Below are 18,766 nucleotides of genomic sequence, written 5' to 3'. Positions count from 1 at the left end.
AATTGACATTATATTAGTTTCATGTGTACAAGATAGTGATTCGATATTTGTATATATTGTGAAATGATCCCATAGTAAGTCTAGTTAACATCTGTCACCGCATAATGACAAAATTTTCTTTTTCTTGTGAGGATCTACTCTATTAGCAGCTTTCATATTTACAATACATATTATTATCTATAGTCACCAAGTTGTATATTACATCTCTATGACTTATTTATTTTATTAACTAGAAGTTTGTACCTTTTGACTCCCTTCACCTGTTTTGCCCACCCTCAACCCCCTGGCAATCACCAGTCTGTTTTCTGTATCTATGAGCTTTTTTTTGTTTGTTTCTATGTTTGGTTAGTTGGTTGGTTGATCGGTTTTAGGTTCTACATATAAGTGAGATCATGCAGTATGTCTTTCTCTGTCTCACTTATTTTGCTTAGCATAATGCCTTCGGAGTCCATCCATGTTATCACAAATGGCAAGACTTCATTCTTATTTTATGACTGAATTATATTCTATTGTATGTGTGTATGTATGTATGTATACATACATTTTCTTTATCCATTCATCCATTGATGGAAACTTAGGTTGTTTCCATATCTTGTAGATAATGTGCAGTGAGCATGTGGGTGGATCTATATTTTTGAATTAATGTGGGTTTTTTTTTTTTTTGAATAAACATCCAGAAGTGGAATTCCTGGCTCATATGGATAGTATTTCTACTTTTAATTTTTTGAGGAACCTCCATGCTGTTTTCCATAGTAGCTGCACAAGTTTATATTCTCACCAAGTGTACAGGGCTTTCCTTTTCTCCACATCCTCACCAACACTTGTTATTTCTTATCTTTTCGATAATAATAACAGGTGTGAGGTAATATGGCAATTGTAGTTTATTTGATTTCTCACATGCCTAGGGTGCACTGTGGTTTTGATTTGATTTCTCTGAGGATTAGTGATGTTGAGCATCTTTTCATATACTCTTGGAAAAAATGACTGTTCAAATCTTCTGCCCGTTTTTTAATCAGATCATTATTTTGCTGTTGAGTTGTATGAGTTCTTTTATATTTTGGATATTAACCCCTCATCAGATATATAATTTGCAGATATTTTCTCCCATTCATAATAACAATAAAGGCCACATAAAAAACACCCACAGCCCACATCATACTCAGTGGTGAAAGACTGAAAGTTTTTCCTCTAAGATCAGGAATAAGACAAGGATGCTTGCTTTCATCACTTCTATTCAACAAAGTATTGGAAATCCTAGCCAGAGCAATTAAGCAAGAAAAAGAAATGAAAGGTATTTAAATTGCAAAGGAAAAGTAAAATTATTTCTATCCTCATATGACGTGATCTTATATGTGGAAACCTTTAAATTCATCCATGTCAGCAATTATATTAAATATAAACTTCCAAATTAAAAGACATTATTAAAGTGATAAATATATGAGATACTTTGAGAAACTCACTAGGTCAAGATTTTGTGAGACCTTTTGGATTGAGGATTTGAAGAAGAGGTTTTTCTAAGTCTAAATCCTAGGATTCAGTTACTTTCTGTATAATCAGTGATGAGTTTGTGCTGTTCTTCTCCCTGTAAATTTATCTTTAAATGTTTATTCTTTTTTTTCCCTCCATTTTATTTATATTCTGTTTTGGACTTCAAACCCTCCTTTCAAACTAAGATGGGTATTTCACACTATTTTTTTCCCACATATCTAACAATATTTTAACACAGACATTTGCGTAGTTTATATTGATAATTTATGTTTTTACCAAGAAACATTAAACTCCTTTCTAGGGGAGACAAGAATCAAGTTCATAGTGCCTCTCTCTATTTTTCTCTCCCTTATTTTATTTCAGTTATCTATTGCTGTATAACAAACTTCCCCATAACTTAGTGCCTTAAACAACAATTTCCTTTACTATTCTGTGAGTCAGTAATTTGGACTGGGCTCAGCTGAGCAGTTCTTCTCTTGGTCTAGCCTGGGGTCACTCAGGTGACTCCAGTCATCTGGTGGTTTAACTAGGTTTGGGTGGTCTAAGATGGCCTCAGTCACATGTCTAGGGTGCAGTCTTCTGAGCCCTGCATCTCCAGATGAGTCCAGGCTTCTTCACTTAGCTGCTGTAGATTTCCAAGAGCGTGAAAGCAAAAGCTGTAAGATATCTTTAGAGCTAGACTCTGAAGTCATACAGCTTACCTTCTGTGGCGAAGCAAGTTTCAAGGCCAGCCAAATTCAAAGAGTGAGAAAGGCACTCACCTCTTGATAGGAGTAGCCACAAAGAATTTGTAGCCATTTAAAATCTACCACATTAACTTTTTGTTGGTACAGTTAGTAGTTTATTTTAAACGTATTTATCCTTTATTCTCATGATATATGGTCAAGTTTACTGATGGTATGTTAATTTAATTTCACCCTTTGTTCATTGTTTATTCTCTTAGAAAGTATCTTTCAGCTTTTAGAAAGTAAGTACCTTTCCATCTACTTTCAAAAACTTGTCTCTTTTGGTGATCTTTGAGCTGTAGGACTTTGCTGACGTTACTTTAGGGCTTCTCTGTCTTAATATATTATCTCTATTAAAAGGAGACTAATCTCAGTTTTTTATATTTATAATTCTTTTTTCTTTTTAGCTTCTCCTTTCTTAGAGATGTGAAAAATGAGATCCAAAGTAGTTCTTATGTTACACCTCCTTTCTTCTTGACAGAATGTAAGATCTTGTCTTTAAAGGTTTAAAACTTGACAAATAAGTGTCTGGGGTCATTCTTTAAGAATAATTGCTGAGAAATTCTCTGTGCCCTCTCTTGTTAACAAAGCTGAAGTTAGCTTTCACTTCAGAAAATTTTTCTTTGATTTTTTTCCCCCTCTGATCATGATTTGTATAGTCCTGGCATTTTCTCTTTTCTCTCTTATCCTTATTATTTCTAAATTGGATGCCCCTTTTCTATTTTTTAGGTTTATGATTCCAGACTTGTAATATACTCATTTATATAATTGGGATTTTCTGTGTTATTGTATTTTTAGAATTCGTGACTTTTTACTCTGCAGCATCAATCTGTTCTTTCAAATGCTCATTGATTTTTAGTCTAATATTTATAAGCTGGGTACAGGTTTATATATCATTTCACATTCCCTTTGGGAGATAGTTGTTTTATTTTTTAAGTAGAAATTATTAGTTCATTCCAAGATATCACTTCTCTATGTTTAATAAAATTATCTTTTTTCCCATGATGAAATTAGGAAATTACATATCAAAGAAAGAAAAAAGATTCCCACTGCTCCAGAAAGAACATGTTATACCATCTTAATGTTTCTTTTTAGTCTTTTTTTTCAAGAAGCTTTTTAATTAAAGTATAACACATTGGAAAATGCACAGATTTTAAATGTACAGATCAATAAGTTATCAAGAAGTAACCAAGCCCATGTACCCATCCCTCAGGTTAAGTTATAGAACACTGCCGGCATCCCGGAGCCCTTTTATGCTTCCTCCTAAATCTTACCCCTTCCTTCTTCCCAAAGGTAACTACTCTTCCATTCCTTTTCTATATGTGTGCATATTTTTCATAGTTGTAGTTATACTACATATACAAATTTTTCTTCTGGGAGTCCCAAAATGCTTAATAAACATTATTTTTAATGAATGGATGTCCTAGTCTATCCATCCTAGGAACATGTAGGTATCTTCATAGTACCCTTAAAATAAGATAGGAGAAATTTTGTATATTTTTATTTTGTTTGTTGGAAGATGCTTAGATTTGCTTCTGATTTAAACTAGTTTTTTTAGATGTGTTTTTAAAAGTATCTTTGGCTTTGTTGATGTGTTGGTAAAAAAAATATGAGGTATCATTTAAAATTCAGCTTATATTTTGATTCAAATCCCTATTCCCACAATCTTAGATATCAGGTTTAGAGTTTGACAGTGGATAAACTATTGTAAATTTCTCAGTATGAGTTTAGAAAATTAGATTTTAGAGGAGGACTAACATTATTGGTAGTTAGGATATCTGTGTCCTGTACACTTTTTATCTGAGGTAATATTTTCTGCATCTGTCACAGAGACTAGCTTTAGAGTTGGAAAGAACATGTGCCAGAAACATCCAGTGTCCTCAGGCCTTAGACTCTGTTGTTTCCTCTTTGATGCTTTCATAATTGTATAACTTTTAGCTTAAAATTACATAGCAAGTGCTTGTTTTGCCCCAGCCATAGAACATTCCCCATACCGAGCTCGGTACGACTTAGCATACTCCTAAAATGGATGTGGTTAGCCTGTGTCCACTACTCTCTGTACTCCATGGACAGCCCTTGTAGCAATACCTTCCAGAATTATTGACACCCGAGCTTCTGGTGCCTCAGCCTCTGAGCTCCCACTTTCCTACTCATTTTCCTTGCTCTAAACTAAAGTGCATTGCTTCTAAAAACCAAGCAAAAATGTCGAATTGGCACACTACAAACTGTTTTCAAAAAAACTGTATAGTTTTATAGGCTCTTGGTCCTGTTTAACTTGCCTTTAAAATCTTTTGGGTTTTCCAGTCCATTTTCTACAGTACCTTTTCTCAGCCTTCTATAGTATTATGATAATAACACTCTGGACATTTGACCTTGCCTCCTACTTGACTGTAAAAATAAACAAGAATGAATATCTTCTTCCACCTGTATTCCCTCAAAATATTTATCTCTGTTTTTTCCCCTTTCCAGTGGGTTCCTCATTTTCTCGCTGGCTTGCTCATCCAGGCCTTTGTTTCCACAGTTATCCATTGTTTTTCAGATCTTCAGTCAGTTATTTTCTCTATTTTCAAAGCTCATTTAACTCCACTATCTTATTTCCCTACCAGTAAATTCTGTTCCTGTCATATTATTACACATCTAGAACTTCCACTTGAAGTTCTATTATTAGACAGCTGCAACTTCCACTTGAGGCTGTCATTTATTATATGCTATTGATGCTTGACCCATTTATCCAGTTGCCTTTACTGTATGATCTGAATAGATGTCTTACTTGTCTTCCAGTATTCCTAACCAGGTCATTTGACTGTAAATTGGGGCTAGACTAGAGAGAGACCTGGGAAATCATCCTAGTTTTCATGTCTCTCTGCATCCCTAAATTCAACTAGACATTAAGTTTATGAATTCTTCCTCACCAATATCTCTGAAATCTGGACCATGTCCTTCTAGCTTCACTACCTTAGATAAGCATTTATTTAGTACCTCTGCCATGGATTATTGCAGAAATCTCCGAAGTGATCTCTAACTCTTTCCATCATCCCATTGATTTTCAACACTGCTTCAGGGGAGAGCGTTCCATAATGCAAATCTGATTATGTTAGTCCTTGACCTGAAATATATCAGTGGTCCCATTGAAGACAACAGAAACAAGATGATAATTACTACCATCACCGCTCTTAATATGGTTCTAAAAATTGTAGCCAATTAGTAATAGAAGAAAATAGAATATAAATATTTTTTAGATGCAGGAAGTTTTATCATCTGTACTTTATATGATTGTTAAATGTTCTACTCCAAGAACATCAACTTTTAGCCTATTAAAAATAATAGGAGTTCAATAAGATCAGTAAAAATAAATATTCAAAAATGAAGACCATGTAGATAACAGTAATTATCAGAAAATAAAATGGGAAAAAATTACCTTTCTACATGGCTACAACTCTGTGTGTGTGTAGTATGTATGCATGTACATGTACGTATGTAGGATATATATAGGAATAAAGTTTTTTTAAATGTGCATGACTGTAGATAAAGAAAATTATGTAACTTTTACTAAGGGACCTTTCAAAAAGACGAATAAATGAAAAGACATCGTGTTCCTGTAAGAGAATACATTTTTTTTCTTATTGCTAGCATTTGTTAGGTCTTTCTCATCTAACATAGATATCACAGTTGTCTCCTAACAATTTTTCTTTTTTTGGAACTCATGGACAACTACTCCTTTGATGTTCTTTACCTACTCTGACCAGTAACCATACTAGTTACATACCAGTTTTAATTTACAAATCAGTACAGTGAAATTGTCATCTTCATTATGTCATCTCAGATACCTTTAAGACACAGCTCATTACCTTCAGGTTAGAGTCAACTTTTAATCTTGATTTTAAGATTCGATATAATATGCATTGTTTTCTAATTGTATTTCTCACCATCCTACACTACACAATCTCTCTTTACTACATACCAGTTATATTTTATTAATGAAGAGGATCTTAGGATATTACTCAACTCTTTGCTTACTTTTACTTAAACTCCTTAATGATCAACATAATATACCATGTTCTCTGTAGTCGTTCCCAACTGTAAGCTGGTTAAGTAAGTAAAAGATGGTCTTACTTTAGCCCATAATTTTATACAATGCAACATAATGACTGGGCCGCTTTTTCAGAATTTAGAGTTGACTATTAGTGGTTTCTTTCATTTTCTCTGCATCCTTCTACCTATTTCTCTTGTTCATTTTTGCTAAAGAGGACATATGTCATACAGATAATTACAGTAGATTGAACAAGTTTCCCAAGGGCAAAAGCAATTGCCCACTAAATTGAGAGAAAAGAATATAATGATAGACAGAAAATGGAAAAATTGTTAATAAAGTAAATCTCTTAATGGGTCAGTAGGAATCGTTTGTTGTATTAACAGCCATATTAAGTCATTTGAAATAAATTTTGTTATCAGTGGCATGTGTAAACATTTTAATAAAATGGAGAGAATTGATAAAATTAATGAATCATTTTCTAAGTTACACATGTATTTAAAGTCTGGTGATTTCATTGTTTCCTTTTCCAAAATTTGCATTTATAGAACAAATATTATTGAGGACGTTCTATAGCAAGTCTCCTTTAATACACTAATGAAAAATGTTTACTGTAAACAACTTATTGACTAGATTTGTTTCTTTAATATTCTTGGGTCTGCTGTAAAATCTATTCCCATACTTTGCACATAAGAAATGTTGAAATACTTGTTTAATACAGTTGCTTTCAAATATTTCATGTGTAACAGTGTCATGATGTGTATGCAATATAGCTGTATTTAGATATTAATAGTCTGTATTGATAGGTAATAAATTTCTATTCAGTTCTTCAGGATTGCATTTTACAGAAATTGACATATCAGGACAATAGCAAAAAATTCATATTTCTAATTAATGTGCTTATTCTTAAAATTTAGAAATATATTTTGCTGTTAAAAGTGAAAATGAAATAACTAAAAATAAAACTTGTATTAAATCTCACCCTATTAATTTAGTTATTTTTCACTACCCTAGAAGATAGCAGCTTTTGAAAATAATGATGAAGATTGATTCTGTCTTCAAGTTTTTAATTAAGAAATATAACATTTGACAAATCTTTTTTCCTATAATGTTGATAATTTTGATTCTGAATTTTAATGACTATATTTGCATTTTGATCTCAAACTAAAGGAAATTCAGAGAGCATAGGGATGAAATGTACTACATGGGTGCCCTGGTGTGGGCATCACCAGCTCTGACTGGCTTAGGTTTGACAATCCATTTGGAGTGATTTGGCAGACAAAGCCTCCCAATGCCCTCAATTTTCCCCCTATTTCTTTTAAAAGACTAGTTTTTCATGGTACTTGTCTTGATTGTTTTCATAGTGTTCAAATCTGTATTTTTGTATGTAGAGGGAAATAGTTTTCTCAACACTAAAGCTCATCCTGAGGGGAGCGGGTCAAACAGCATAGGTTTTGGCAGCTAGCCTTTTAAGAAACCCTACATGACAGTCAGAAAGGAGTCAGAAGAAAGCTTCTCTCAAAAGATTAAGAGTTTTATCAGAGGTGTTACAATGCGATTAAGTTGCCTTAAAGCTAGAACTTTTAGTTCTTTGTTTATTCTTATTTATTCCACTGCCTAGAACACTTTCCTTCTCTCTATCATGTCTCCACCCCACAAACAATAATAGCAGCAGCTTTCTGGCTAAGGCATACTCCTTCTTTAGGTCACAGTTTAGGTAATACTTGCTCTTGAAAGCATGCACTTTCCTCGCATTTGGTTATAGTGATGCCCTTCCCTACTTCTGCTGGGCCCTGCAATTCCTTTAGCATTGTCCTTTAGCAATCCCTTTAGCACTCTGCATTTTAGGTGTCTGTTTACTTTATCCATCTCTCTGTTGGACTCCCAATCTGTGGGGACAGAGACCAGGACCATCCCGTTTACTATGGTATCCTCAACATACTTCTGACACACAGGAGGGGCTCATATAAATATTTGTTGAATAAATGGATAAATATAAGTGCATATGTATATATGAATTATGTTTTAGGGAGCTTTATAATGCAGAGAAATATTTGACCAACAAATAAAGTAAAGCTCTCTGTGACACCTCTCTAAGTAACCTTCACAACACTCAAAAATCCCATATGTCCCCCAGATCCCATAAACCTGTTGCCTTTACTCAGATCTCTGACCTCTCACCTGATTAGGTGCCCTTTACTGTGTGTGAGGCTCTGCTTAAAATCTTTGGAGGAAGGAAACCACTGCTCATACAGTTTCATTCATTCAACAAGCATTTACTAAAGGTTTACTATATATAAAACACAAGGGATACAAATTTAACCAAGATATATAATCGCTAACTCTAAAAAAATCCTATTCAGGTTTAGTTATACAAAAGTGTTTACATGCATATGTGAATGTTGTTAGAAAACAGAAACTACATTACCCAGCATGCTCTCATTTTCTCAGCTTTTGTACAGCATGGAGCCTAATTTATTGTGCAAGTGTTGTAGTATGCTCAGCTCTGATGCCTGAAAGCTTTTGCTTCATTTGTTTCCTTTAGTGCAGATTTTTTTTTTAATGTGTATTTACTTTATTTGGCCCTGTGGGTTACTCTATAAACCATTTCAGCCCATTTAGAACTCAAAAGGTATAAATCTCAAATTTAAAAAATATTGTTATAAACCATAACTTAAATGATTAATAAAATTTCCTCATGTGTTTAAGAAGATACTGACTTATGTAGAATAGGATTGGGAAGCTACATAAACTTTTGGTTTAGAAATACTTCAGGTATGGGAAGTATTTTTCTTTAAAGATAATTCAGTCATCTTTCTTAGTCCTCTACCCAATTCACTAGCTTCCTACCATATATCAACCTACCATATTTGAAACTTAGATTTTAAATAAAAATGTGAAAATGTGGCACAAGGTGTTTTTCATGATATTAGTGGCAAATTAATCTTTCTCCTTAAGAAGGAATTCTTCCTTAAGAATATTTGAATCCTGCTAAGGTTTGAATTTCCTTTTAGTCCATGGCAAAAATTCCTGCTCATAAAGTGCTCCCAAAGAACTCCAGGTTAGTGCACATGACAAAGGTCCAGTTAAGGAAATTGATATGCATCAGAGGTTCTCAGTTATGGCTATGTATTAGAATGTTCCCTAGGTGATTATCTTGTTCAGCTGGAGAATGCTTTGGATTAACTTTTTGGAATCAGGGGTTGAGAATCTGAAGAAAATGATTAATTTTCTCTCCCCAATTCCAACACACAAAATGTTGCATTTATGGACTTTCCGAAGCCTATCTTCGGACCATGGTATAAAGACCCCAGGCTGTAGAACAGCTCTAGATGATAGCAGTGAAGCTGATCCAGGGGCCCCACTTTGAGAACCAGTGCTAGGAAAATGCGGACTAGTCATCTGTGTCTTAACATGCCCTCAAGGAGATTCTAATGCATATTAAAGCTTGAGAACCACCACCCTTAGACATGCCAGCAGGAAACTACAGTTTAATAGTATGCTTTTGGCTTATTTGAGGGTTGAGCTGTTAATTAAAAAAAAAAAAAAAAAAACACATAAGGAATGACTTTGTATATCTTGTAAAATCACTCTTTTGGCATTGAATGATTTTTGTAATGGAGGCATATTTTAAATTTCTCGTATAGACAAGTGCTAGGAAAAACTTTATCTACCCTGATGCAGTGGTCAATTGGTCATGATATTTGTATATCTTATATTATTGTTTGCCCTTTTTGCCTTTGCTGCCAGGAGGGGTAGAGCTCAATTTCATGCCCAATTTTAGCAATTATTCTTAGTCTCTTTTTCCAGTATAATTATCTGCCCCTACTCCCTGTTTCGTGTTTGTTCTTTTAATGAAATGATTTTTCTGTTACTGTGTTATCTCCTATGAGAAAGCAAAGGTTATTATGTTCCAAAGAAATAATTGTTACCCTGTTGAGACAAATAAGCTATATCCCTGTATGTGGGCCAAGTTAAAGGATAACTATCAAAATGGAAGTCATGACTCTTATACAAATATAGCATGTGTCAAAGATTTGATGTAGCTCATGAAAGATTTTACAGCTAGCTCAGAGGAACCAAAGAACAGACACACATAGGTAGTCACTGATTGCTGAAATGAATTTAGTAATAGGTGAACTGGTCAATATCCACAGAGCAATAAAATGTAATGTTTGGAATCATCTTTGGGGGAACAGGGAGAGGCATCAATTGCATTTCCACAATACAACATTCATTTGCATCTTTAATGGATGAGAATCATTTGATTACTATCAGTTTTCTATAACCTTCAGAGTTGTAAAATAATCCAAAGACAGTGAAAGGCATAGACCCCTATAGAATCAGGTAACCCTGTGGGCCCCTAGGACAATGCCAACATTCCACTGAAAGAACACCTAGCAATCTTTTTTGTTGATCGTAATCTTTTACAGTTTTTCCTGACAGCAAGGTAATGGGCAAAGGAGTGAGTCCTCATACAGGAGACTGAAACTGAGAAAGAGGATCTTCTATAGATGAGAAAGGTGATATCCTATTATCGTCTTCTCATTCTCTATCCTGAGTCTGGCCTTGAAGGAGTCTTCATGGCTAGGAATGTATTCCTGCGGATGGGAGGGAAGGATGGTTTTTGTTATGAAGAAGCAGGTTGGGAGCTAAGAAAGAATCCTCTCTTTAACAAGCTAAAGGATGAGTGAGTCTCATCCTAAAAGCAGATTACTTATTTTGATGTAGTTCATTTTACTTATTTTTTTGTTGTTGGTCTTTTTGTTAACTCTTATTTTCAGCAGTCTTTTTTTAATGCCTTTCAGGCTGGCCTCAGATATTTAGTAGGGAGCATTAAGAAAGAGCCTTGTGTTTACTGTCAGTCATAGAATGAAGTGGGAAGCAGTGCATCCAGAGGCCATCGGTAACTAATGAGAGGGTTCACCCCACCTCTGGCACCACATAGGTATCTTTCCTTACCAGGTAGTCTCTACAGTGCCTGCCTTGGAGAAGCTAGAGCCTCTTTGTTAGTTTAGGAAAGTGCTTTTTCTTATTATTTTTTATTGTAAGCTTTTTTAAACTTGTAGCACTAAACGGAGTTTAATTAATTAGTTAATGGAGAAATATTTTCATTCACCCTGTTCACAATTCTGTATCATTGCAGTTTTAGGTCTTTCTTGTACTATCAATTATAGTATAAGTATAGATTTATGAACATTTGCTGATTCAGTGGCCTTGACATTTGTTAGTTATTGTAAGTTCTGAGTAAATAAGAAGCTGGTTTGAATACAGAAAGGCCCAGTGCTCATACATAGATGAGACAGGGGTAAGTTAATATGATCTTTGCGTCCCATGGTATAAAAACTTGCAACTGTAGGATTAGGCAAATAATGAATATTAGTTGCCTTTTATGAGACACTATTTTAGGGAACAGATTGGACAGATTTAGGTTCTGGTTCCAGCTCTGCTACTGTAGTGTGAACATGAGAAAAAATTAATCTCTGAGGTCTTAATCTATAAAATACTTTCTTTGAACTAATATTTATTGAGTCATTGTTACATTATAGCAAGACATGGTTCATACTCCCAAAGAGTTGAGCTGAGCCAATAAGTAAATATTACCAGTACTTTGAATGACTTCATAGAAGAAGGGATGCTTAAACTGATTCTTCAAAAGAGAGGTGTCATGTCCAGGCAGAACAAGGCTAAGAGGCAGAGGGAAAGGGAGGGACTCAGTAAAAGGACAAGAGCACAAGGTGCTTGGATTTGAGTGTCAGCCTGATACAATGAGAAACGAAGATGTAGGCAGCAACCAAACCTTGAAGAGTCTGGTTTTAATGCTTAAATTACCAGAGGGGAAGAAGATGGGAGGAGGGCAAAGGGTAAAATAGGTCAAATATATGGTAACAGAAAGAAACTAGGCTTGGGATGGTGAGCATGCAGTAGAGTCTGCAGATGTTAATTACAGTGTTGGGTACCTGAAATTTTATATAATATTGTTAACCAATGTTTACCTCAATAAATTTAATTTTTAAAAGTGTCGCGAGCAAAGAAGCCAGTTACTAAAATAATAGCCTTGGACACATTTGTGTCTTTCCACAATGTCAAGTTTATTGAGTGGAACCTTCTCAGATAAACCAGTCAGGTGTCCATGCAGGTTGATGCGCAATACACAAAGAGGAGACAGTACAGAGGCTTATGTGACAGAGCAATGGAATGAAAGTCCTCCGTCTTCCTAAAGTGAGCTCTGGAACTGGTAGTGCACTTGTCCTTGTGTCCGTCCCAAGCCAGTGGCTAGAGTGGGCAGGAGGTTAGGTCTTCAATTATAGCAGTACCCACACTGTGTGTTCTTGTCAGGCTTGAGGGTCGTCTGCCTGAAGTGTTCAGCTATATATAGCTCTCAAGAGTGGATTTCAGTTATCAGTCCCGGCAGCTATGTGGTCCTTTCATGCCATTTGGCTGTGGCAGTTCTCTGGTTTTGGGCAATCAGGTCTTACCCTAAGGGCGTTCCCATTATGTGCAAGTTGACATTACTGTCATGGCTCCCATGGAGTCCATTTTGTAAAGTCCGAAAAGTCTTCCACTCGTTATGCTCTGTGCAAAAAGTTTGTCTTAAAGGTCTCTACTGCTCTATCTAGCTTGGATTCAGATCCAAAAATATTATTGGTGAATGATAAGGAGTTAATATGTTCGGATTAATTTGAGTGGTTCTTGTATTCACAATTCGTGACAGCCAAGTAATTAGACTAGCCAAGACTGCATGTTCCCTTGTATGACTTTCAGCCTTTATAACCATTAAACAGTGGGAAATACAGTGCAAATGGCCTTGATCAAAATCGCTATCTTGCTACTTTATCCTTCATGGTATTGCCTACATTTTTTCTTTTCTTTTTTTATTGTGGAAAATTTCAAATGTATAAAAGGAAACATAACATGGTAACGAACCATTACCCAGCTTCAGCAATTATCAACATTCTTGTTTTATTTATTCCTCTACTCACTTCCCACCCCTCATTCAATTACTATTATTGTCATTATTGTTCTTAAAATGTTTAGGTAAAATTGAAATGTACAAATTTTAGACATGGTTTTGACAGATACACCTATGTAATCTATATCCCATCCCAATACAAAACATTTGCATCTCCTTCCAAAATTCCCTTTTATCCCTTTCCAGTCTCTGTCACCATCCCTACCTCCAGCTGGAAACACACACGAACACACACACACACACACACACACACACACACAGTCTTAATTTTTTTTAACCTTAGATTAGTTTTGCCTGTTTTAGAACTTATACAATGGAATCTCCCATATGTACGCTTTTGTTTGTGGCCTCTTTCACTCAGCTTATTATCTGTGAGATTCATCCATGTCGTTGAGCTTATCATTCTTTTCATTGTACTGCTTAGCAGCATTCTTTTGTATGAATTTATTACAATTTGTTATCCATTCTTTGTCAAGGGACATTTTGGTTGTGTGTTGTGTCAGTCTCAGCCTATGGATCTAGAAGTGCCCGGGGACAGTCACCTGAGCCCCACCGAGCTTCCCACATACATCTCCCCTTTCTAAACTAGTGTTATGACCTGGCCAACCCTTGTGGTTTTTAAGTATGAGTGTAAGACACCCTTCAGCAATAACCATTAGGAAGCTTTGAAGAAAAAAAAAAAGTGTGTTATACTTAACAGGACCCAGAACAGACAAGGCACTTCAGAGGGCCCACATATCTAGTCGTGTGGCCGGCAGTGTATTTATTTGAGATAACCTTCACTGATGCTGATGCCTCTTTAAAATGGATGCCTTGTCAATCAAAGCCTGTCAGGCACATGCAGTACCAAAAGCAATGCCAACTGTCAGGGCATACACTACAGGTTGTTTCTGATTTTGTGCTATTGTGAATGAAGTTGATGTGAATGTTCTTGGATACATTGTATCATAAACATGTTTTCATTCCCGTTGGATAAGCCTCTAGGGATGGAATTACTGAGTCTAAAGATAGGTATATGTTTAACCTTAAAAGAAATGGGCAGTTTTCCAAAGCGGTCGTACCAGCATATATGAGCCATACAGCCGTTCTCCATCCCTGTTAACATTTGATATTGTCTAATCCTTAATTTTAGTCATTCTCGTGAGTATGTAGTATGTCTCATTGTGGTTTTTATTTGCATTTCCCTGATGGATAATGATGCTGAACACTTTTTTCAGGTCCTTTTTGGTCATTCATATATCTTTTTTTGTCTGTTAATAAAGTCTTTTGCCCATTTCTAATTGGATTGTCTTTTGATTATTGAGTTACAGTAGTTCTTTATATATTCTGGATACAAGTTCTTTGTCAGGTATATGTTTTGTGAATATTGTTTCCCACTCTGTGGCTTGCCTGTTCATTTTCTCCACAGAACAGTGTCTTTCGATGAGCAAAAGTTGTATTTTTTATTGAGTCTAACTTATCAAATTTATATAGTTATAGTTTTCTATGTCCTATATAAAGATTTCTAAGAAATCTTTATATATAAAGTTCAGATTGAGAATGTATTCTCCTATGTTTTCTTTAAAAAGCTTTATACCTTTAGCTCTACATTTATTGAAAAGGAATTGTCCATGTATAGGGTCTATTCCTGAACTCTGTTCTGTTCCTTTGATCTACTTGTATATCCATATATCAATATTGCACTGTCTTGATTACTGTAGTTTTATGCTAAGTCTTGTATCAGGCAATGTAAATAGTACTACTTTTCTGTTCTTTTTGAAGATTCTTTTGGCTATTCTAGGTCCTCTGCATTTCCACATAAACTTTAAAAATCACCTTGTCCACTTTTGCTAAAATGCCTGCTGGATTATGAATGATATATTCTTCTAGGGAGAATTAATTTATTAACAATATTGAAACAATGAATATGGTATATTTCCCCATTTATTTAGACTTTCTTTCATTTCTTGCAGCAATGTTTTAGTTTTTAGTGTGGACATGTTACATATCTTTTGTTAAATGTATTACTCTTTTGTTATTTGATGCTATTGTAAGTGGATTTAAAATCTTTTATTTAAAAATTTTTTTTCCTGCTAATATAAATACAATTTTTTTTTTTTGGTATATTGATCTTATACCCTGAGACAGTGCTGCACTCCCCAAGGTTTTGACAGACAGTTCCTGAGCGTCATGGACTTTCTTCCCTTCATGTTTTAATATGGCTTTTTAGACTTGGATGTCCTTGTCTCTCACATCCACCCCTAAAGAGGGCCAGTGTGAATGCACCAGCGTATGTGACGTCTTCTGACACTGTCCCAGTTGTATTCAATTGTCCCTCTTAGGAGAATCTCTGTTAGAGCATTTTCAGCTTTCAGTCTTGAATAAGTCATTCTTTGAAGCCAAGAGCTGTACTCTATCTCTGTCCGTCCCCACAGTACCTAGCACAGTGCCTTGGTTCACATTTGAAGAGTATATCTTTCCAACATTTGTCTCAGGAAATATAGGAAATTATGTAGCTCTAGGGTGAAGTGGGGTGGGAAATCCTTACAGGCAGCTTCAATCAATTGGAAACAGTCCCTGAAGTATATCTTAAAAAGGGGAAATAGACCTTTTATCAACAATATGTCCTTCTCTTCCTATTTAAAGATATGTTTACTAGTGGATGATCTGCTACTCTCTAAATGACTTAGGCTTTCACTGCCAATTTTGAATATCTGTAAATTATGTTTCCTCTTACTTCCTTTTTGTTTTCTAGGTTGCTGACTGTGCTTGGGATGAAACGATAAAGATATATGATCCTGTTTGTCTTACTATGCCTGCTTGAGACACACTACTCTGGTCAGAAGCAAAGACTATTGGCTGAAGAACTGCTTAACAGGAAATAAATTAACTATTGATAACGTAGTCATTATGCTTTTATATGCTATTCAGACTTCAAATTTTAAAAATTTACCCTGGACCAGTTTAGAGGCAGCTGATAAAGATTTAGGCTCACCATTTAAGCCTGAAATATAAGCCATATTTCTTAAAATCCTAAGGAATAATTGATGTTATGGTATATCTTATAGTATCTATTAAAATGTAACCTCTGTATTATAAGATGGATTAAAATATGGGCGATCCATAGATTATATTGATAGTGATATATTTCATTTTTAATTTGTCATTTTTGATGTAAAATATAATCACTGGTATTGATAAAAATCAAAATAAACCACATCTCTTGATCACTTCTCATTTTATGACATTCTCAGCAAGATTGCTTTTTCTAATATAGTGTAAATATGAATACAATACTATATATAATGTAGATATATCTATGGTTCAGGAACAGGGCTCTAATATAGATTTAATTTAGTCAGCTGTTATTTATTGAGCATCTACTATATGCTTGACACATAGACTGAATATTTTCTCAAGGACTGGTGCCATGCTTTAAGAACTTAGAATACTATGAGTTAAGGGCTTACATTTTTTTTTTTACAGGTATTCAAATCCTTTTAGATATTGTACCCATAATACTATATTTTTCTCTTCCTACTTCTCTACTATCAAAGTTTTCTTAAAAAACGGGTCACTGAGTAGAAAGTCTTAGGTCCTACTAAGGTTTCAGGCAACTGCCCTTGAAACTAGCCCTAAGTTATATATAAACCCTCCTCACTACCTCTCCAAGTCTCTGAAAAATCTCTCTGTGTCGATGATCTATAAAAAAGAAGGTTAAAAGGGAAAAATTAGTGAAACAAACAACTTTGCATAACATTTATATAATATTAGAATAAAACGTGCTATAAATGGCAAAATTTGTCATTAAATTTTAACAAGTTTCTGAGAATTTTTAAAGAGCAGAATGTACTTATAGTAATTACAAGAAAAATAAAATGTATGTATGTTGTCCGATTTACATATTTCTTTGTTTACTCGTTCCAGAAAAATACAAAATATAACAAACAAGAATGAATAAAAGAATAAAAGGTGATACAAAGCGGAACCAGGAGTGGAACTTGAAAATATATGACTCAGAGTCCTAGAAAGTTGCTACCGGCAGCATAAATAGGAAGTTTGATCAAGTACACAATTCAGTACCCAAGGCCTAAGGGCAAGGACTTTGTCCTAGTCCCAGCATCATGCCTAGCACATGGAAAGTGTTCAGTAAATATTTGTTAAATGAATGAATGGTCTCAGGGAAAGAACAATTTTTTTCAGTGCTTACACCAATCAATACTAATTGTTTTCGAGAGGCCCCATAAAGAGGACAGTGCTTAACATGAATATATCGTAAGTACTGTAAGGAGCAGGGAGCTCAAACACATCTTTCAGAGCTATCCAGATGATGAGGTTCATAGAGCTGTTTCTCGCTACTTCCCTCCCTAAGAACTAATGGCATCACAGTAAGTGCAGTTCAATAACAGCAGGTTCACAGTGGGTGTTCTCTGTATCAGCAGAATTTATAATAGACCTTTAAAAATACCTAACCCAGATCATGCTTAAATGAAATTACTTTTCCTTTTAGAATGCAAGAGATTTTATTAAAATAATCTACCATGTATCTTTTGAGAAATATTTACTAAAAACTAACATCTCTTAATTTTTTCCCTCCATTTTGGGGATGTTAGAGATGTTTAGAACACTAACTTCATAGTACTCAGGTTTTTGGAGTCTCTCAATATAAATGAGTGTGCGTGAACATTTATCCAGTGGGTTCCCTGGAGCTAGGATTGGAAAACGAAGGGAAGGAGCTAGATTCTCTCCTGAAAGAGAATGAGCAAGATTCCTGAATTCTTAGTAGTAGTACACAAGTCAAACAGCCTCTCTGACTTTTAAGAAGACAACCTGTCATTCTCTCCAGGATAGGAAAATCAGCATTTGTCTCCTGGCTACTGAGCTCTTATCTTTCACCCTGTCTGCCTCCCCAAGCTCCTCCTGCACCTGCAGTGACAGCACAGCATAGCACTAGAGAGTGAATGCAGGAAAATGGAATGCATCACTGAGCATCTGTGATCTGGGCACTATGTGATGAGATGCTTTCTATATGTTATCCCTTTTTATCTTTATAACATCGCTGCCAAGGAAGGCCTCCCAGTTTTCCAGACAAGGAGATAAGACTCTCAGGAGTCATAATACGCAGGAAGTATGGAGCTGAAATTTGAAATCTGCTATGACTGGATCCAAACACGGTCCTGCCACATGGCCTTCTTTCCCTCAGAATAACAAAAATCAGTCTATTGAGAAATAGTAAAGATGTGGAATTCTCTCGTCAGCAGATCCTAATCTTTCCTGAAAGAGCTGATAAGTTGAGTTTCTGGGTCTAAAGAGCTAAGAAGCTGACCCTGGGTCTGGAGTGACCCTACCCAGGTACATCACCCACTTTGACACTTTTTAACTGCATATCTTACCTATGATTTGGTTCTTTCAAAAATGAACTCATTAAGTTTTTACTTAACAGCCTCTTCTTGAATGAGATAATCCACTTAAGTGTTTTTTACCTCCATAAATTTACTGAATACTCCCAAATCTGTATCAGGAGATACAGATCCTGCCTTCCCCATCTGGGTCTTCCACAAACCTGTGTAC

General features: G+C 35.2%; 1 protein-coding gene across 1 annotated transcript in view; it reads left to right on the top strand.

The window, feature by feature from the left end:
* PEX7 (peroxisomal biogenesis factor 7) overlaps positions 1 to 16,437 on the top strand; it is a 71,476-nt gene extending 55,039 nt beyond the window's left edge. Inside the window, exon 10 of the mRNA XM_006915384.3 lies at positions 15,951 to 16,437. Within this exon, the coding sequence (XP_006915446.1) occupies positions 15,951 to 16,019 (69 nt within the window). The 3' untranslated portion in view covers positions 16,020 to 16,437. The remainder of the gene's footprint in view (positions 1 to 15,950) is intronic.
* The last annotated feature ends 2,329 nt before the right edge of the window (positions 16,438 to 18,766 follow it).

Source organism: Pteropus alecto, unplaced genomic scaffold, assembly GCF_000325575.1.
Source record: "Pteropus alecto unplaced genomic scaffold, ASM32557v1 scaffold185, whole genome shotgun sequence".
NCBI lineage: Eukaryota > Metazoa > Chordata > Mammalia > Chiroptera > Pteropodidae > Pteropus > Pteropus alecto.
Note: the sequence above shows the minus strand (reverse complement) of the source record. Positions and strands in the feature narration are given on the sequence as shown.